At 35.0% G+C, this 22,043-nt stretch overlaps 3 protein-coding genes across 15 annotated transcripts in view; 1 reads left to right on the top strand and 2 right to left on the bottom strand.

Moving 5' to 3' along the window:
- Window positions 1-13,338, bottom strand: part of Evi5 (ecotropic viral integration site 5) — a 66,805-nt gene extending 53,467 nt beyond the window's left edge. For 5 of the 11 annotated variants that reach the window (XM_036365957.2, XM_036365955.2, XM_036365963.2 and 2 more), the window contains exon 1: window positions 12,667-13,335. The gene's annotated coding sequence lies outside the window, so the exon portion shown is untranslated. Of the gene's footprint in view, window positions 1-12,666 lie in introns of all 11 variants that reach the window. The other 6 variants (XM_036365968.2, XM_036365974.2, XM_036365977.2 and 3 more) reach the window with 4 other exon arrangements.
- A 748-nt stretch (window positions 13,339-14,086) lies between these two features.
- Dsor1 (mitogen-activated protein kinase kinase 1) lies at window positions 14,087-15,919 on the top strand. 2 transcript variants are annotated; one of them, XM_014232897.3, is made up of 4 exons: window positions 14,087-14,283; window positions 14,617-15,247; window positions 15,311-15,637; window positions 15,706-15,919. In XM_014232897.3, the coding sequence occupies exons 1-4, from the start codon at window positions 14,174-14,176 to the stop codon at window positions 15,820-15,822; spliced, it is 1,185 nt and encodes a 394-aa protein (XP_014088372.1). In that variant the 5' UTR covers window positions 14,087-14,173; the 3' UTR covers window positions 15,823-15,919. The 2 variants fall into 2 exon arrangements, with proteins under 2 accessions (XP_014088372.1, XP_014088371.1); XM_014232896.3 differs by having other exon boundaries at window positions 14,089-14,283; window positions 14,608-15,247.
- Window positions 15,920-16,433: 514 nt separating this feature from the next.
- Window positions 16,434-22,043, bottom strand: part of LOC106616323 (kelch-like protein 5) — a 167,729-nt gene continuing 162,119 nt past the window's right edge. The window contains exons 1-8 of one of the 2 annotated variants that reach the window (XM_014232935.3): window positions 21,092-21,833; window positions 18,746-19,109; window positions 18,300-18,686; window positions 17,929-18,230; window positions 17,659-17,866; window positions 17,479-17,601; window positions 17,193-17,423; window positions 16,434-16,765 (exon numbers count right to left, since the gene is read on the bottom strand). In XM_014232935.3, coding sequence (XP_014088410.1) covers window positions 16,688-16,765; window positions 17,193-17,423; window positions 17,479-17,601; window positions 17,659-17,866; window positions 17,929-18,230; window positions 18,300-18,686; window positions 18,746-19,109; window positions 21,092-21,339 — 1,941 coding nt within the window. In that variant the 5' untranslated portion in view covers window positions 21,340-21,833 and the 3' untranslated portion in view covers window positions 16,434-16,687. Of the gene's footprint in view, window positions 16,766-17,192; window positions 17,424-17,478; window positions 17,602-17,658; window positions 17,867-17,928; window positions 18,231-18,299; window positions 18,687-18,745; window positions 19,110-21,091; window positions 21,834-22,043 lie in introns of those variants that run through there. The other variant, XM_036365980.2, reaches the window with a different exon arrangement.

Genomic DNA, 22,043 nt, shown 5'->3' with positions numbered 1-22,043 from the left:
AGGCACTGGATTTTTATTCGTTCAACTATGTTACTCTTGCAAATCTTTGTAATAAAAGTTGGCAGTGATTTCTGACCTTGGTACATACTAGCAGGTTGCCGATGAGTACACTCAATTTGGTCAAAATGGGTTATATTTTTTTTCTGTTATACAGATATTTTTATGCCATTCATGATTTGAACAAAATGTCGGCCAAATAGCCACCACGGCTCTGTTTGCATAACTACACCCGTTTACACCAATTTTCGATGATTCGGTGCAGCATTTCGGATCTCAAAAGGCTCAACCCAATAGCGACAATTTTGTTTGTTGACAAAGTCATTAAACCAGAAATGGGCCTCATCTGAGAAGACGATTTTTTGATGAACGTGAATTGGTGGATTAATAATCTTGGACAATTTCCAAGTTAATAATACAATGTCAAACTTAACTGAACATACTGACAAAATTTGACACAAAACCGTAAACAAACATGGCGGCCACGAGCTGTCAAAATCACGTCATACTTATTGGTAGACGCGTTATTTGAACTTTCAAGTACATTAAGCGATGAAGAAAGTTAGATAGAGTAAAACAAAAATTATGGAAAACTTATGATTAATGAACTATATTATTAATGAAGTACCAAAACAGTTTAATTGATATTCGAATGGGGGGAAGCAATTGAGAAATAGGCCAACAAAGTGGAGCAAATCAAACTGTTATTTATTATGAGTTATTAAACTCATATACTTTAATTACTGCGCTCAAACTTTAATCAGCTTGACACCAAAGTGTTAATATTACTTTTTGCAACATTTCTCATAAGTTGAAAGAAAGGAAGACAGCTAGATATTTTTCTTGGAAAGTCTAAGACACAGATCTGTCAGTTCCACGCCGATTAATTGTGATAACCAACAAAGATCCTACAACTTTTTCCACATATGCATATGCACATACATACATATATATATAGGCGATTAACTGGTAGCGCACAGTTGGCTAAAACCAAAACCAGCAGCTCTGTTGACCAAGTTTGTAGAAAGCAGATTGCATGCTTACGAGTTAGTGGCAAAAAAGAGCTGAAATTAAACTATTGAGAAAGAAGGCCATCACTGATGCGGACAATAATTTTACGAATACTTTTATTAACCTCTTTGGAGTTGTTTTTATTATGTATGTATATGAAAAAAGTGGTTATGTGACGCTCTAAGAGTAATTTCATTACCTTTTTTGCTATTAGTTGTTAGGATGTTAAGTTTTATTTGAATATCTTAGAAAAACTAAGCTGATTACATGTACTAACCATGTAATCAGACGCTAATTTCATTGAAAAAACTCAATCGACCTCATCAATCTTCGAAGAAAATCGTTTGTTTATTTTGTTGTTAATAAAAAACATCTCCGTTAAGTATCTACTGTTCGATCGAATTTTAAATGCTCAATGTTAGATCGAACCATATAGCAATTTGAGCAATACCTTGTACCACATTAAACGATTCAGATCCGACTCTGAAACTACCAAGCATCGAATGTTTCTGAAAGTTCCAGATAATGTTTTTAATTTTTTTTTTGTGACCCTTATAAAGAATCTAACTCAAGTACATAGAGGAAAGATTTCTGAGTTTGATTACTATATTTTCTCAGCAATTTCAGTGTCAACCAGAATGCTGAGCAGTAGATGCAATACAATACTCACATAATTTATCAAAGCACAAAAAATTTCGCTTAACATAACCTTAAATTGAATAAACTAAACCAGAAGAAAGTTGATGCTTCTTTTCCGGACCCCATGCCCATTCGTAAAAGATATTATACAAAATTTGCATTTCATAGTTTATGGAGAATAGAATCAAGTTTAGCGAGGGTCGTGAGATCCTACAAAGTTTTTCACAACTGAGTTGTCTATTCAACTTCATTAACGTTGATAACATCAAAGCGTTGAAAAGTATTAGCAGAACTTTCAGAATTTCTTTTGACAATTGTCGGCCTATAGTACATATAGTATGCATATACAGGCTGAATATATCTTCCATAATCCAATAATTATTGATAAAGAGACAAGAGATTATAAATATGACGTCGAAACAAAAACGAAACCGTAAATGTAATTCCATTCGAAACACAAAATCTCAAAAATACTCGTTGCTTAATTTTTTTCATGGTAAAAATCAGACAAACTTTTGATGCCAAATATAAAAAATGTTGTACCAATTTTCACCGGTTCGGTTTCAATGGACCAGTTCCGGTCAAATTTGATTCTGAATATTATTATTTAACGGTAATTATAAGTGCAGTGGGTATTGCGACCATCTTTAGTGCTTTGCAGCTGGAAGCATCACTTGATGAAGCGAATAAATCACACGAGCGAAAAATGCAAGCACAAAATATACTGGTATAAAACAACAAAAACAGACACAATGATAGATGGAAATATGTTTCTAGATATTTTTTTGGAGCACTGCTGGCACCGTAACTCTTTTCAGTTAATTTCGTTATTGTACAATTAAGAAATATGAAAGAAAAAACAAGGGAAAAGAGGAAGCAAAAAGCGCACAGCAATACAACGAAAGATTACAAAAACAACTGTAAATGGCACAGTAAGCAACATTTTGCGCTAATAGCATAAATAATAGTCGATATAACAGCAACAGCAACAACAGGGTGCACAGTAGGCACAGGTACCAACATGTTACTAGTTTGTATGGGCGTAACCGAACATGCGGAGGAAGGTAGGCATTATTAGAGCAAAAACAACTAGAAAAAAAAGAAAATAAAAAATAAAAACTGCTTCAGAAACAGCAACAATACTAATAACGGTTGGCAATTGCAGTTAATTTCGTACGCTAGCACCAAGAGTTATGAAATGGCGAAGGAAAAATGAAAAAGTACGAAATAAAATATATGCATACACCTCTAACGATGAAAGCCTATACAGGGGGCGGAAGAAACAACCGGAGCAGTAGATTGTAAGCTTCAAATGCACTAAGCTAAATTGTAGTGAGCTTTGGGAACTGGCGCTGACAAGATGTAAGAGTGTGTGTGTGTGTGTCTTAACAGTGCCTGGCAGCCGGCAGCCTGTTGGATGGACGACCGGCCATGTGAGATGCGCATAAGATACGCTAGATACCAGATACGAGTGAGACGAGCTATGCATGGCATCAGATACGTACATACATGTGTGTATGTATATAGCAATATGTAGTAAATTGTGGTTGCATTGCACTGTTGCAACTGATGGAATTGCACTACCGTAAATGGCATTGCAACTTTGTCTATCCGTGTGTCTATTTGTCTGTTGGCGGTGGAATTACTACACCAACTTGCTCGCAACATAAATATCTTACGAGAGACAAACAGCGGAGGCAAGAAATCAACATAAATAAACAAGAAGCTAAACAGCAAAGACTAGAGACAACAAAAGCAGCTGGAAGAGCCATTTGTATTTGTTATTGCAGCAATAAATAAATAAAGAAAATATTCGCGAGGGTTTATATTATTTGAGAAGGTATTATAAATTCAATAGTGTGAGACTTTAGAGGGCGATATTTAATGTTTAGAGAATTTGCTCCAAAAATTTTAGTACAATTCTCCATTTTACAAATATTTACCGAATTATCAGAAAGTAACAGTTGTTTATTTCTATAGAAGCGAACTTTCAGATCGTCTTCTTTGCTTCATTTACTTAATCAGCCATATAAGCCTCAGATCGGACCGAAACTATATTCATCTATGTTGCTAATGCTGATCTCGAGTGTAGATGATGTTATAGTTGATGTCTGCAAGATCTGTTTTGTTTTTCTGTTGTGTTAAATTCGATATGCAGTAACAGAATAGACGGTAATCTAAATTATAAATTTTTAGGTTATGAGCTAATGAAGCACCGAACTTCATTGCACACACTAAAACTAAATCATTTCGTTAATGTTTACTGAGTTTGTCACTAAATGTCTATCGGTATATCATACTTGATCCAAATTGACTGAATTGCTGAGTTTCTACCTCTTTTTTAATTTTTTCTAAAATAATTTAATGCCAATTTCATAAATAAGGTAAAAGAAGAACGTATCGAAATAATTTAGTCAGTTCATTCAAATGTACCTTAAAGATAGATTTTAGAGGAACACCTCAGGGCGCAAAACGACGTGATATTAAAATGAAATAAAACACTCAAATTTGGTCAAAATGTGTTCGGTTTTTTTTGTTATGCAGAAAATTTTATGCCATTTATGATTTGAACAATATGTCTGCCGGCTATTTGGACCACGTTTACGCCGTTTTTCGATGACCCGGTGCAGCATTTTGGCTGGAATTTCTGCTATAATGTGCTGAATATTTTCTTCGATCTTCTCGAGCATTGTACTCGAACCTGAGTTATGTTCAGGTACTTATACCTGAGGTCTCAGCTCAGAAACTAGGTAAAGTAGAATCGACAAACCAAGTTCGAGCAGTACTTTTTGACTGTCTAAACTTCAGCCAACCCGAATAATCCAGACTCCTACGATTTCCAATGTTCTTATTTAAGCTAAGGAATTCTGTCAAGCCCACCGAGTTGTTGCATAATTAGGTTTCACTTGAGAGCATAATGACGGCTTAAGAGCATCCATTTGCGGTTTAACCAAAAACCTCTTAGAGTGAAATTAAAAAAAATATTATATTTAAATTTTTTTACATGTTTCGATAGTCTATACCTTTAAAAATACTATACTAAAATTTTAAATGAATTTTTAAAGTATCCTTGGAGTTACAGGTTTCGAAATTGACTTAGTTCAACCATCTTTAAACTCGTTTTTATCGAAACAACATTTTTTGAATTTGCTGCATTGATTACTCGGAGACAAATGATCCGATCACCATCTATTTTTTCTGCATATTTTTGTATATATTTCTCCATTACTTAACAGTTTTTTGATCTGATTTAAAATCGAATTTTGCGAGGCCAATAACGCCCACCGTTTTGGGTAAAATTAAAGCTTATTTTAAAAACGCCGACATTTTCTTAATTTTTGATCCTTTCTACTGCAGATTATTGTACAGAGAATATTTTCTAATGAGAATTTTTTTAATTTTCATCCAAGGAGAAGGCCGGAATCACTATTGCAGTGTACTCTTAAAACATGTACAAATGAACCCTTAAAATTTTAACATAATTGATAGAGTAGTTAGTTTTCAAATTCCCTCCCAGAAAGATGGTTCAATTAACTTTCCATCTTATATGTGAAGTTTCTCTTAAGGGGTTACATGTGTTTCCTCGAGCAAAAAACGGCATACATATTTTCAAAAAAAAATTTTTCATATAAAAAGTTAAAAATTTGTTTAAACTTTTTTTATCATTCTTAAGATACATATTTTACAAAGATTTTGTGAAATTTTCAAAGGAAAATATTCAAAACTCGGACATTATGACGTCATTTCCGGGAGTCAATCGAAAAAAGGTGCCTTCACGTTGACAGCAGAACTTCTTACAGGATCATCAAAAGTAAAAAAGACAAAAAGAAAATACATGTTTTAATTAAGACCATAAACTAGCTATTAAACGAAGGAAAATACTTAAAATTTTATTTTTGGCAGACGTTTTCAAAAAACAACACAAATTTTGGTGAAAATTTGTCGACGTTTTTTTTTAAATAGTTGTAATTGAAAAAAAAATACTCCGTTCAAGACCTTGTAAAATATAATTCGAAGACCTGTGTGTGGTTACATTTAGATCGGTTGAGTAGTTCGCGGGAAATCTTGACAACCGACTTCGAAAACACAGTTTTTAGAAAAAAAACGCGTTTAAAGTTTTAAGTGACTATGTTATAGCTGATCTCAAGCGCGCAACTTTTCAAAGCTCTATCTCTAAAAGTATTACTCGGATCAACTTAAGAATTTAGAACAATATTCTAGGGATGTTATAGAATTAATAGAACAATGAAAAAATAATTTGTTTTGAAGCTGGAAATCCATGCAACCCCTTAATTTTATGTTACAGATTGAGGGTTCTACACACTTTAGAAACCATATCTGAAACGTTAACGGATTTCATGACACATTTATTCATGCTGGAAATATTCTCCACGGTTCGGTATAAACCCTCCAAGTGGAGTCTGCTGGTTAGAAACCTTTTTGATATTTTAAGATTTAGCTTCGCTCAGAAACATTTTCTTGTCTGAAGCCGCTGTTTAAATGTTGGAGGCAACAACAACAAGCGTATATTCGCTAGCGACTGAAACTGCAACTGAGTCTCTTTGACAGCTAGCAAGTAGATAATGGGAAAACATCAGCAACAACCAAGGCAACCAGCAGCATCAGCTGTAAAGCCATCAATATCTCGGTTGCTAATGTTGCATGCTGAGGAATTGTTCATGCAACAACAATGCAAAGCAATAAAGGAAACTGCACGGCGAATTGCTATTGAACGCATGCCAAGTTATTGGACCAGCTACTATGGTGGCAACAGCAACAACGCCAACAACAACAACAATAGCAAGCCAGGCATATTGTGCGGCATTGTATTTTTATATGTTTTTATGTGTGTGCCTGCACGCTTTGCAATTGCTATGTCGAAGCCAATCAAGCTGACTGCAATCAGCATCCATTCCCGATTTCGTAGATTGATTTTCATAGCTTTGAGTTGTCGGCGTGCAATGTAAAGTGAGAATAAATTTTAAATTCGATCATTTGGCGCGGCAGCAATTCCATTCGATGTGATATCAATTGAAGATATCGAATATAACAGTAAATTGAATAAGTACGCATATACACACACATACATATGTACATACATACATGCATATGCACTTAACAATTGGCATTTCGATGGCAAAGTTGTACAGTAGCGAAATTGGAAATTGCAAAAATTCGAAAAAGGCAATAATAATAGCAAAAACATAACAATAGAGTGTATGCAAAATAAACGATCAAGAGAGACTGTTACCTAATATGGCAATAAAAAAAGTCGTGTGGAAATTATAATTTCAAAACTGTAAAGAAAGAAAATACCATAAGTATGTGTGTATGACAGTGCGTGCGGCAGGTCTCAGGTTTCTAACCAAAATGTTTTCAATTAAAAAATTAATAATATTATGAAATAAAAAAACTGAATAAAAAAAGAAAAAACGATAACTTCGACTGCACCGAAGCTATAATACCCTTCACCGGTGCATTTCTTATAGCATAAAAGGGTATAAAAAATTGTTATCTTGATTTTGATTAATCAGTTTGTATGACAGCTATATGCTATAGTGGTTCGATCTGAACAATGTATTCGGCTATTGTAGCGTTGCATTGGACAATAATTTATGCCAAATTTCTTAAAGATATCTTGTCGAATAAAAAAGTTTTCCATACAAGAACTTGGTTTTGATCGGTCAGTTTGTATGGAAGCGATATGCTAGTGATGCGATATCGGCGGTTTCAAGAAATACTTTCTCAAAAACTGAGGGTCTAGTTTGACTCAGGTTGTCACGCTGATCATTTATACTACATATGTACATATATGGTATATATACTTTATGGGGTCTCCGACGTAATACCCTGAAGGATTAAATACTTCGTGGCGAACATAATATACCCTGTTCTGTGTGTGCAAATTACTATTTAAAAACTATAAACAAAGCAAATAACTATGTACTTATGTGCATGCGCTTACCATGAAGCAGGTCGCACTAATTTGTTAATTAAAAATTGCATAAATATTACGTAATCAACAAAAATATTTAATAAAATAAACCACAAAAAAAGGCACCGGAAAATGTCAGACAAAAGTGTGGTTATCAGACACCGTTACAACACAAGCAATCAAAACAACAACCATAATACCAACAAGACTACAACAACTGCAGTAATCAGTTCCAGCAAGTGTCAGCAAAATAAAGTTTACAGTAAAATGGGATATGAGGCACACATACCACACATAGGCATAACATATTTTTGTAAGCTTGCCAGTAATTTTCACACACTCGAAACGAAATTGTGCGCGAGTGTAACTGTCTTTCGGCTTTGTTGAAGGTGTTAACTGACTTCAAGGGCAAATTATGCCATGGGGGCGCAAAATGATAAAAACGAATATTTGGCATAATTTTCGATTTATGTGAAGGTCACCAAACGGTTGCTGTTATTTACCGTTTAAGGCTTACAATAATGTTAAGTACATGGAAACACACTTTATTAGCGCTCCATCATCAAAATACGTTAAAAAGAAGATAATAAAACTGTTAAGGAGGTGCCAAATTCGGGTGCAGTCGAATGTAAAATACGCTTGCAATTCGTTAAAATTGAAAAACTGTGAAATTTTTCAAACCTTTTATATGAGAAACGTTAAATAGTATTTGTTATTGGAAACAAAGAACCGATTACTGCTTTAAAATTATTCTCATTAAAATATTACATATTAAAAATATTCTCATTCAATTGGTACTCTGGGAAAATTAAGAATTCATATCATTCTTTCTTCCTTTATTTCATTGAGATATCTCTCTCACTGATCTAGATAGAGGGTATAAAATCTGAAGGCCGAAAATCACCATATTTGGTTCGCTTGGGCATATACTAGTATTACTCAAGGTACCGCCCATCTTAAGCTATGACATTTTAACAGCTTCTTGGCCCTTTGCGGATTCCATCCCAAAAGTACTGCACCTTGGCGGTCAAGAATGAATTTAAGCCAATATTAGATAACCTGTTCTAATCTGAACCGTATTTCAGTAAGGTCGTTCTGCATCGACCGGAACAAATGGTAGTTAGAAGTGGCAAGGGCTGGGTGTGTTCTCGTCATGGATTTATTTTTCTTTAACAGTCACTATCCGATGCAAGCAGCATTACTGGTTGTTGAGTGATTCCACGAGATTCAGCAAGTTTTGCTTTTCAACGAGTAATGCTTCCAGTTCCTCATCTTCAAACTTGTTTGGCCGCCCAAGGCATACTTCGTCTTTCAAACCAAAATCACCACTTTTAAATCGTGTAAACCAATTTTGGCACTTTCGCTCAGTTAGAGCATGTACGCCATAAACTTTCACCAAAATACGATGTATTTCGACTTAGAGTATTTTTATATTAAAGTAATGAAGAAGAACTCCCCACAATAACACTTTTTCAAGCACGTAGTTCGAAAATTTTTTTTAAATGAATGGAATCTACTGAAAAAGAGGCACAAAAACATGCGTTGGAAATGTTCGAAATATTTGAAAAACGAAATAATAACGAAGTTACGCTATCTCTTGACAAACCGCACGAATACAGTTATAGACCTAATACTTTTGTCGAGAAGCGACACGGGTAAAAAAAATCCAAAAACCAAATTTCAGAATATTTTTCAATTTATTTTATATGCAAAATTAACCATTTTTCAAAAAATTACCCCACTCTTCTGTAGCCTCTGCTGCCAAAATATTTTTTTTTCTAATTTTTTCGCACACTTTAAAATAAAGTAAATACAAAAATTTCTCAATAATTTAATTTGTTTTATCAATGGCAATATTTTTTTTTATTTTTTTTCTATTAGATTTTGATTTTATTTATTTTGTGTCTTTTATAATATTTTCACCTACTGACACATCTTCTAAGAGTTGTGTGGCAAAACTAGCGCATCGTAGAGGCGTTAAAGCACACTTAAATCAAGGATGATCAGTTTCCATTGCTTTTGAATAAACGTGCGCATGCGTGTGCGTGTATATGTGGGATTATTGAAATATATTTGCGTTTAGGAAGTGGAACCGAAAAAAATTTGCTTGCTTGTTTATTACTGACAGCAGAGGTCACCTATAAATATACTCACTACTACAACAACCAATATATTTATAAGAAATTTGAAATTTTTTGGTACCTTATAGGATTTATGGCTTTGTATAAAATATAAAATTATACTTTAGTCAGATGCCAGCGATACTGCATATATTTCTATAAAGGAGAGAATAAGCAATGCCTATGGGTAAGCCAATTTGAATGGTCTTTACTATTAGACTGCCAGAATCGCGGCTTTCGACGAAGAACTAATTGAAAAAAACACAACCTTCTCACCACAGTCGAGTCTGCATAAACCAAAAGCGGACCCGAATTTTTATCCGCCCAAGGACTGTCAAGCGTTTATGGAAGAAGAACGAAATTATTTGAAGACAACAGCAACAAAATAAAAGGCGTAGTAGAAAATGTCCAAGAAATTATTCTTTCGGTGTCGGCTACTGAGATATTTTTTTAGCTGGACCCCTTCTAGATACAACCGGCCTTAGAAGTAGAAGCTTGAGATATATATCGTCAACTAAAACACAAAATAACATAACACCACTTTTCATAAATTTATAGGAGAAGGAAAAAACGAAAGAAAAAAAAGAAACTAATCACATTGAGACAAAATTTGAATTATGGTTATAACTTGGTTATAACTAATAGCAGAAATTTCAAATTTTGTACATATATGAATTAGATGCAGTGAATCGTAATCAATAAAAAAAATCAATTTTTAATATTTTGATGATACGTTGTTTTGCATTTTTGGTGACGATATGTATATTAGGGTGGGTAAAAAAAACAATTATTTTTATTTGCTTAGTACTCTGAAAAATAGTTTCTTAGCCAACTCTAAAAAAGTCTCCTCAAGAATGAAAGAAAGCTCTTAACTGTAACGGGAGGGTTCTCCGCCTGACAGTTTTTTATTTATCTTCTCTTATTATCAGATAGAAAAATTCAAATCTAACTACTTGAAAAATATCGCGTTTCATAGATTTTGTAGCAAATTGAATGCTTTGCAAAAACGTCTTTTACTTTCGTAAGCCTAATCGTTTAAAAGTTATTAACGGTTGAAGTTTGATTATAAGGCAATTTTTTTTTTATGAATTTTATAACGCAATGAAAAAAAATCACTATAAAACGGAAAACTTATAGTTTTGTTGGAAATTTACTAGTCCCTCCATTTTTGAGATATCGATATGAAATTTTGCATACGTTCTTTTTCCCCAAGCGGCTGCATACTCAACGGTACCACCGATATCGGACAACATAGCATAAAGCTGCCATACAAACTGACCGATTAAAACTAAATGCTTTTTTGGATAACTTGTTTATTTGACAAGATATCTAATTTTGACATACTTTATGATATTGTCCAAGACGACGATTTTGTTTTTTTTTTTTTTTTTTGAATTATGTGCGTCAAAGTTGCCGAGTTCAACGAATTTCCATGTACCATTTTTCCAATTTGAACTATGATTTAGTTTGTCATTTAAAGTATGACTGAACTTAATGCCACCGAGGTCAATGTGCCAATGTAGACGCAGTTACAAATCTACAACAATGTATGTATGTAGGTACGTGCTTAATTAGGAAATATAGTTGAGAGTAAGAGTGCGATAAAAATAACAAGATAGACCATAAAATTTCACTTTTCCATTTATTATTTAACTAGTATTGTTGTTGTTTGCAAAAAATCGTTAAAAATAAGTAATTGTTCAATAATTGCCACGTCTTTTTTATACGGCAGGTGAAGACTGACTGCTTCTCATTTTTCAAATTTTCAAAAATTTCCATGTACACACGAAATTTACATTTATTTATTTAAGCCAAAACAGAAGTAAATTCCTAACACAAAAGAGCCAATCCTTTAGTTTGTCATTATTAACCTTTCAATCCACGCAAGTGCGAGAGGTGAACACACGCTATTCATAGGAGTGTATAACGGTTGTATGCAAAGTCTTTGTGATATATAAATATCTACAAACATACATATATACATATGTATTATGATTAAATGCGGGCGTTCCTACAGCCCGTCTGGTCACAGCAGAAGGAGATAGTGGCAGCAAAGTATCAGCGGCATCTGAAGCGGAAGTAACCGCAAAAAAAAAAGTTAATAAAATTAAAACTTAAAAAGTATGACAAACGACGCTGATGCTAGGACCAGCCAACAAAACGGACAGCTGATAAAATACACCCAGCTCGTGTTTTATAAGCAAAGGGTGTAATTTGTATGTCATTTGGATAGTTTATAGGGAACTAAAAGTAAATAAAATGTGTTAATATTTGACACGAGGGCTGGACAGAAATTAGACTAGAGCTGTGGCTGGTGGATGCAATGGCAGGCGCCAAAGTAGTAGGAGAAAGGAGAAAAAAAATAGAAAAAATATACCCGCAAGGTGCAAGTGCCGCGCTGGTGTGGCAGATATAAAGGTGTGATAACCGAAACATATTTCAGTGTTCTAAATGCCAACAACAATTTCATTAATTTTATTTTTTTTTTTATTTTATTAAGCATTGGAAAGTATGTGCCACTGGTGTGGTCGTAAAGCAGGAGTATAGTATAATGGTCATAAAAATAAATAGAAGCTCAAGTCTATGTATAAACTCTTCACTGGCATCTTTCTCTGTGACGAACGACCACAACGCCATATTTTAATTGAATGAATAATTGAAAAATTTAGGGAGGCAGAAAAGTAATAACATTCTCTGCTGCATAGAATACCATAGACAAACTTGTAGTATGTACATACATTTGTATGGTATGTCAAAATAAATTGCATAAAGTAGTTAAATTTATAAGCCTTTTTATGGCAACAATTTAGAAAAGATGCTTTAATTCAACTAATTTCTTTTTCACAAAAACAATTTACTTTTACCCACCCACATTTTGAAATGCATACGAGTGGAGCTCAACAATATAATAGAAACGACATTAAATTTCTGCAAAGTGCAAATTTAAGATATTTTTTCTCTCACCACTTCTAAAGCTGCCGTACACATCAGTCGTTTATAACAGGTGATGCAGATTCCTTTTCACTGAATCACCAACAACACCGCTGCCTACTTGATATAAGTATGTAAATCCAATCAGTAATTTTTCAACAAGATATTTCAAAGAGAAACTAGCAACCAAAGTTTTTTCGCCAATGCTGATGCTGCTTTTTGATTGGTTTGTATTACCCTTCCCTTTTTTCATGGATTTTTTTGTTTGTTTTTCTCTATTCACTTGCACCGCTCCCAATTGGTGAGATTTACATGCATATAGCAATATGCAAAATGCAAACACTATTTTATATAAAAATTACTTTGAAATGCATACACTTTTTATTGGGTAGGCAATTTTTTCTGCTACAGAATCAACACTTCAGCACAATTCCCATGATGCACCGTAAACTCCAATAAATTTGCTGTATGTATTTTCTGCGTACACTTGCACTCGCGCACTACACAAACACACGCGCGATTTCGCTAATTTTCTTAATGCATTACTTCTTGCGAATTCTTAAACACATATTTTTTCTTTTTATTTAATAATTGTAAGTATTAACTGGTAAAAACTATTCACAAACTACGATACGCGTTTCCTTACAAGCGAGACGGTCTGGTCTGCTCGTCTTCACCGTTTTGTTGTTTTTGACTTTTTTAAACAACAATTTTTTTCTTTTCCCTACATTTATTTTCTGATCAGAGATTCCATTTTGACGTTCTCTGTTCTGATTCGATTTGTTTCGTTTCCATTTGGTTTCACACATGATGGCATCATACGACTAAAAAATAATGTAAGTGTAACCCATTGTGTTTCTCAGAATTGCTAAAAAAATTTTAAATGATTTTTACTTAATTAAAATATATTATGTTATCAGAGAATGTAGATTATTATTTTACATTCTCTGTTATTATTTCAACATTAAATGCTTTTAAAACTATTTTCATTGTAATATATATTAAGCTTATTTCATTGCGTCGTGCGGCCAAGATGTAAATGCTTTACCGAATTTTTTTACCCGATTTATTTATTATATACTTTTAAATGTTTTATGAGTTACAAACTGTTTTTATATAATAATTTTATTTAAATTATTAGTTTGATTTATCATTTAAAAGTTAATTAAACGCAACAGCTGTTTTTCACAAAAACAAAACAACAGCGTAGCGTCGATGAAATCAGCAACAAACGATGTAGTCTACACTTTCATTTTATTGGCCGCTAGCCCTATTTTATTCCCTTTTATATATAAAATTATTATTATATTAACAAGTTTTAGTAAATTTAATTTATGTTAAACATATCTAGGGAGTAAATCTTTAAATAAAATTTGCCTAAATATGTGTTCTAATTTTCAGGGATCTGCTTCAGAAATCCAATACCGGCAAATATTTTTAGCAAGTGCAAATGTGAATGTGCAACACTGCCAAGGAGGAGTTTTCGGTATTTTGCGGAGGTATCTTTTTATTATTTTGTCCACCCAACGGTAAATAGAATATGTCGAAGAATAAATTAAATTTAACGCTGCCTCCTGGAGCTGTAGATGCAACAGTGGCCGCGTCACAGGTTGTACCAACACCGCCATTCAAGACACCATCAGGAACAGAGTAAATATCCCAATAAATATTTCTATTGATTTTTTTCATTTTCTGCACTAGCGCTTTGTTGATTCCTTCTAATTTGAGCTTTAACTTTTTTACTGCTCGACGCCGACAAGCGATTTTGTATGATGTTGGCATTGCTAAAGTTATCTAATTTCTGTTATATATGCTCTACATTTCGATATATGGAGCATTGTCATTGAATGGGCCAATTTGGGCTGCTAAGCATTGCATTTCTTTTCCATGCCTTTCTATCGAACATCTTTTTCTCTTGATTTTTTTTGCTTTTCGTTTTGTTGCACAAAAATTCATTAAAAAGTTAAATTAAAGAAAACATAGTTTACTGGGGAAGCCGAAGACGAGCATCGAGGCGCTGACGGAGACACTGGAAGAGTTGGAAATGGATGATTCCGCACGAAATCGTATTAAGGTCTTTCTCAGTCAAAAGGAGAAAATCGGAGAACTCTCTGATGATGATCTGGAAAAGTTGGGTGAACTTGGCTCCGGTAATGGTGGTGTAGTCATGAAGGTGCGTCACATACCCACAGAATTGATAATGGCACGCAAACTAATACACCTTGAGGTGAAGCCGGCAATTAAAAAACAAATAATACGCGAACTGAAAGTGTTGCACGAGTGTAACTTCCCGCATATTGTTGGTTTCTATGGTGCATTCTACAGTGACGGTGAAATCAGCATTTGTATGGAGTATATGGATGGTGGTTCTTTGGATCTGATATTAAAACGTGCTGGTCGCATACCGGAATCTATACTTGGTAAAATAACGTTAGCCGTGCTAAAGGGTCTAAGCTACTTGCGTGATAAACATGCTATAATGCATCGAGATGTGAAGCCGAGTAATATACTGGTGAACAGCAGTGGCGAAATAAAGATTTGTGATTTTGGCGTATCCGGGCAGTTAATTGATTCCATGGCCAATTCCTTTGTAGGCACGCGCAGTTATATGTCGGTGAGTAGTGCTGTGTTTCTCTATTATTATTATGGACTCAAGTTTTTGTTTTCTCACACACAGCCGGAGCGTTTGCAGGGTACACACTACTCGGTGCAATCGGATATTTGGTCGCTCGGTTTGTCACTAGTTGAGATGGCAATTGGCATGTATCCGATACCGCCACCCGACGCCAGTACACTGGAAGCGATATTTAATGACGATCCAGAGGACGGACAACAAACCATCGTAGAACCTAAAGTGATGGCAATTTTTGAGCTACTCGATTACATTGTCAATGAACCACCGCCTAGGTTGGAGCACAAAATATTCACCGACGACTTTAAAAACTTCGTAGACATATGTCTGAAGAAAAATCCCGATGAACGTGCTGATTTGAAAACACTGCTGGTATGAAAAATATAGAATATAGCTTTTAAAATATATAAAAAATTTAAAATTGATTTTGTTTTGTCTAGAGTCACGCATGGATACGCAAGGCTGAGATTGAGGAGGTGGATATTGCTGGTTGGGTGTGCAAAACAATGGATCTGCCACCATCGACACCGAAACGCAACACATCGCCCAATCAATAAAAAAAAAAAAACAATAATTTTTGATAATTATAATTAATGTGCATTTGCTTTAATTTTATTTATATATCCTCCCTAATAAATATACTCAATAACGAAACATCAGTGCAAAATTTCAATTATGTGTGTTTGCCAACAAATTTCTTCCAAAAGAAAAATACGAAAAAGCACAGTTCGAAGTATGGCATTCCCACTATAAAGTGCTAACTGTAATTATTATACCCAAAAAAACGGTGTATTAAGTTTGCCCCAAAGATTGCATCACCCAGAAGAAAACGCCGGAGACCCTATAGAGTATATATAAAAATGATCAGTCTGGCAAGACTAGTTCCTCACTTTTTGTGGAGATCGATCGACTGACAAAGCAAAATCAAGTTTTTGTATAGAAAACTTTTTTATCAGACGAGATATCTGCACGAAAGTTGGCATACATTATTGTCCAATGCAACGCTACAATAGCCGAATATAATGTTCAGATCGGACCACTACAGCATATAGCGGCCATACAGGCTGATCAATCAAAATCAAGTACTTGTATGGAGACTTTTTTTTGGAGCGTATTATAGCTTCGTTTTTTTTGAGTTATTTGCATGCATTAATGAAAAGTCAACTCGTTGTTGTTTTATACATGCAAAATATGTATGTTTTATTATAGAAATAAATACTCATATTCGTAAATTCAAAAAATAGTTTCGAGCACACATAATCCCTATTTATATATAATGTATGTATGTATATGCGTATGCAAAGTAAGAATCCATTACAATAGTAAAATTTGATATTTTGCTTCTTAAATCTAAATACTCGTTTGGTAAAAAAAAATATGATAAAAAAATGTTTTGTTGTATTTATGTATGTATGTAGTTGCTTAAAGGTTGTAATAATCGACAAATTCAACGGTGCGTCTGTAACACATCGGATTCAATCTGACCGGTTTCCATTTCTTCTACAAATTCCAAAGACCAAAAAAGGTATCAGAAAACGTAACAATGTGAGAAAACATAAAGAAAAGATAAAGAAAGAAAAAACGATCAGTTTTTTTAGTTAAAGAAAAAATGAACTTAACTCAAGTATTATATATAAATTGTATATATGTGGAATGCATAAATGCGTACGGAATGTTTGAGCGCAAGAGCAGTAAACAAAATATGCAAGCTAGACGGGATGCAGTTAGCGCACTTGTTTCGTATTTACGTTAACCAAAAATTTATTCATTAACTTAACATGCTTCTTTTTAAAACCAAGTTATTTGCCAACTTTTAAAAGCTATAATATTATTTATAAATAAGCCACTTCACATAATAACGCAACAACAAAAGATAGATATGAAGGATGAGCAAAAAACAAAAAAAACATTGAATATAAAACTAAACTGTTGCGCTGGGTAATGGTGGTGTTGGTGGTATAATATTCGGTATTGCCACAACGCATGCGCCAGCGCGACTGTATGTCAGCGGTGCAGCTTGAGTCCACTCGTTTGTCTCCGCATTGTATACTTCAACGGTTTTTAAATAATGATTGCCATCATAACCGCCAATTGCCATAAGGCGATCGCCCAGCAAAGCGCAGCCAATAGCATCGCGTCCGACGTTTAGCGAACAGATCTGCAAGTATAATATGGTGACATTATTTACTTCACCAAAAAACAAAGCTGCTTACCAAAGTCCAAGAATCTGTTGCGGGGTCGTAACGCTCAACGGTATCGGTGCGACAAACAGAGGGATTGCTGGCCGGACAATCGTGGCCACCCAGCGCGTATAGGAATCCATTTGCAACAGCAACCTGCAAAAAAAATGTGTATACTATACTATATACTATACGCTAATTGTTTGCACTTACGCCAACACCACCGCGTCGTTTATTCATTGGCGCGCGCATGGTCCATTTATTGGTGTGTGGATCATAACATTCGATAGAACGATGACACACCGAACCATCTCGACCGCCTACCACATATAAACGGCCACCAAGCACTGCCACGCCAGCGGTCGAACGCATCGAGGACATCGAAGCCACGTAACTCCAGGTACGTGTGCTTGGGTCCCAACTGTGAATAAAACAAGTTTCTAACTACATTAAAAAATCGATGCTAATTTTTACAGCACACACCGTTCAACAGTGGACAAATAGCTCCAGCCATCATGACCACCAACTGCATAGAGTGGACCCTCCAATACCGCCACACCCAAGCCATGACGATGCGTGCCCATCGGATTAAGCGCTGTCCATACCATCGTATTCAAGTCTAAACTCTCTACTGTATTGAGCGTTTTTAAGCCATCGCGACCGCCCACTATAACTAACTTATCATCCATCACAGCAACACCGAATTGTAAACGACGTGCGGACATATTTTTCCACACGGACCACTTGTCTCCATAAGGACAGTAGCTTTCAATACTTATAGCGCCCTGAAAATCAATTATTTTTGCTTGAGAATTTTTTGTGCATGCATATATAATATTATATTTTACGGGTACCTTGTGCGCATCCATGCCGCCCACAGCCAACAAACGGCCCACCGTCGACTTACGCGGCTTTGTGCGCTCCGAAGCTATTAAAGCTAACAAATTGCGTCGTTCGGGCAGTAAATGCCATTTAAGCGCTTCCATCACAAGCTGTTGACATTCATTGGAACTACACAGCGTTTCAACGTGATCCATTATGAATGAGGGTTTCAGCAGCGGTAAACGCACTAACGCCAGCAACTCGGGAATGTGTTTCTCGCGGCTGGCGGGATCGTGTTGCACCCACATCTTGAGACTGTGCACTACGTCTTCCTCGGTAGGCACATTGAGATCATCGCTAGAAATTAGCTTACCCAGCTGCTCGGAATCGAGTTGCAGGAATTCTTGATTTTTGCAAACCTAAAAAAAAATTTAATTTTTATCAAAGTTAAAGTAGAAAGGAAATCAGCGTATTTTACCTGCATGAAATGTTGACATGTGTAGGATTTGGCCAGACGTAGTAGCGTTGTGCAGCTTTGTCGTTCCGCAAAGAAGGCAAAGCCCAGGCAGTTTGATGGATGTAATTGGCGCGCCAGAAAGTTGCAGCAGGCAGTGACTACAGAGTTCAATTGTAACAGACAGGCAGTGGCTAGGAGTGTTTCTACAGTATCTTCGCGCAGCTCCATATAACCCGTATAACAGTATTGTATTAGTATTTGTAATGCATCGCCATGCACCTCGCCAAGCGTGACTTCCTGCTCTTTGGTCTCACGCAATGAACCGGTGAACATGGCGGCAAAGTAGGCGCTCGATGCTGACAATACTACACGATGGGCTGGCACTCTATATACATATACGGAATTAAGTCGGTATTATTTTAAGATATGAACAGTTTTTTAAGATCGATCGATAGTTTAATTTACATATTAAATATTTTAGAGACGCTATGTTTTGCTACGAAGATTGTAACACCCAGAAGAAAACGTCGAAGATCCTATAATATATGAATATAAATGATCAGCGTGACGAGCTGACTCCGTTCCCACGACAGTCGGGTCTACGTAACCGGAACGGACCCGGATTTATTCCGGCCAAGCACTGTCAACTCAGCGGAATTCTGCCGCTACAACAACAACAACAACGAGCTGACTCGATGTCCGTCTGTCTGTCCCTCTATATATACGAAAACTAGTCTCTCAGTTTTTGAGATATCTATCTGAAATTTTTCACACATTTACTTCTCCCCAAGAAAAAATCAATAAATCAAAATCAGTTCTTGTTTAGAAAACTTTTTTATTTGACGAGATAACTTTTCAGATCGGACCACCATAGCATATAGCTGCTATTAAAACTGAACGATCAGAACCACGCAAATTTTTTTTTTTGATTTCTCATATTTTATTTGATATCTTCATACAATTTGACATGAATTATTGTTCAAGGCAACGGTAGAGCCTCCGAATAATCTGTTTAGATCGCAGCCTTATAGCATATGTATATGTAGCAGGCATACAAAATGATCCATTAAAATCCAGTTATTTTAGGAACATTTTTTTATTTGTGTAGGGTATTATAGTGTAACTGAAGTTAATGTATTTTCTTGTTTTAGAAATATTTATATATTCAAAGCACCTGACAAAAATTCTTCGCGCTATAAACATATCGGCAGAATGTCAATAACCTAAATTATATATACGTATATACATATTTAGCCCTAGTATACATTCATAGACTGCCTATGTTAAGTCTGCATGCATTAATTAATGATTCATATAAACAAAGTCATGCATGCATAACTTTCCAAGAGTTTGCCAGTTTTTTTTAATGAAAAAGTTGATTACACGGAAATTGCAAAACGTAAGCAATTTTTTTCTTGATACCCATATCTTTATATCAGTTTATTTTTTGTTTATTTATTTTATTATCACTGTACTATTTTCGCTATCGCCCCATTATTTTATCAATGTAAAGGGAGAAACTTTAGTCATAGTGCTATTAATTAAATATATACATACGAATTTAAACATAGTTGTATATACCTATGATGTGTTATTTGTTGGTATTAAATTTGTTCATACCATATGGTATATATGTATATATACATATGTATTTACACAACTTATCGGATAATAGCAACAGTTAATTTAAAACAAAACAGAAACTGAATGCTTGTCCGTTTCCGTGCGACACCTTCACCTTCATCCAACCAACGCACAGCTGTAGCAACATTACACACATATTTATAATACGAGTATATGTATGTACATTTATAATTTACAACAGTCGGCTTCTATATATCACATAGAGTAACAGCTCGCTGTCATTACACATGGAACGAGTAGTAAAATGTGCAAAAGGGGATACAAGTGTATGGCAATGCGGCTATGCAATTATCGTACTAGCTAGCACTTCTTTGTTTGGTGCGGCTTTTTCTATAGCGCAGCACTTTGCAGACAAAGAACGAGGCGCACTACGATTAGTGCAAAAAAAAACTTCACATATTATATTTGAACGGGAAGATGATAGGCAAACAGCATCCGGGGCAAAGGGAATTGTGTACGGTTTACTGGCAATTCGTTTGTGACGCAGTATTCAGTACTCAACTCTTTATGTACATAAACATTCCCCATCGACTGTTGCTTTTGTTTGCTGCATGCAAAATGCGACCTGACCTTAGCTGTCTATTTCGCGTGGCACTTTTTATAATATACAGGCTTTTATAATTGAAATGTCTTTGTTTCTGGCGCCGGAAATGCACTTCATTGCCAATGATCAGTTTTCTTTTAGAGATACATACATATGTATGTATGCAAGTACACACTTACCGCTTGCCGTCGATTCCAGCAATTAATACTACATCGCAGAGCTGATGACTGTCCAAGTATAACTGCAAGCGTTTTAATACACTATCCGCATGGTCACGACATCGGAAATATTCATCTTGACTTACGGCAGATGTAAGGCTACCTAAACTATAGTCACGGGTTAGAGAATCTCCATCGGCCAGTAAAGATATGGGCGCAGATGAGGATGTCATGGAATCACGACTAGGGCTATCTTTGTTAGTAGACATATTCGCGACGTTGTAGTGTATAGAGCAAAACTATTGTATATCCGTATGTTTGTTTATTGTAAATTCACAGTTTATTTCACGTTTGCGAACTCTCTGCGTTGTATTAATAAATGCAAAAAATTGTGCTTAGTAAGTTGCTTGTTCCTCGATTTTATAGTTGTTTTGCGTTTTTAAATTTATTATGTACTTTATTCCGGATTGCACTCCAGTAGGGTAAACAAAAAGAGCACCAACACTTTGAAACTGCAGCAACGGAATGGCAACGAATCGTTTATTGCCAATTAAATGCACTTAACAAAGCGTTGGAGTTAATCAACTAAACGGTCCACCTCTTTGTTTCGCGTATTTATTTTTGACGTGTGTTGCTTTTGAGGCAACTAAACCTATTGAAACTGCTATTCCTGCTTCCATAAATATGGACTCAAATCTTTTAATTGCATTTGTTGCAGGATGAAGTATGAAGATAAAAATGGCGTACGAAAACCAACACAAATACGACCAGGTGCAAAAATAATGAATGTGGAGCTGCCAAGCCATTATTATTGTAAAAGTACGAAATGTTTTTATATGTATAAAATCACTAAATAAACTTTAAACGAAGTGAACATTTTTAATTTCTTTTATGATTTTTAACGTGCTAAAATTGATGTAATATTTAAAGTACTTTCATAGAATAAAGATTATTAAAAGCTCGACTATTTTAT

This window comes from Bactrocera oleae, chromosome 5 (genome assembly GCF_042242935.1).
Source record: "Bactrocera oleae isolate idBacOlea1 chromosome 5, idBacOlea1, whole genome shotgun sequence".
Taxonomy (NCBI): Eukaryota; Metazoa; Arthropoda; class Insecta; order Diptera; family Tephritidae; genus Bactrocera; species Bactrocera oleae.
This window is presented reverse-complemented; position numbering and strand designations above follow the sequence as displayed.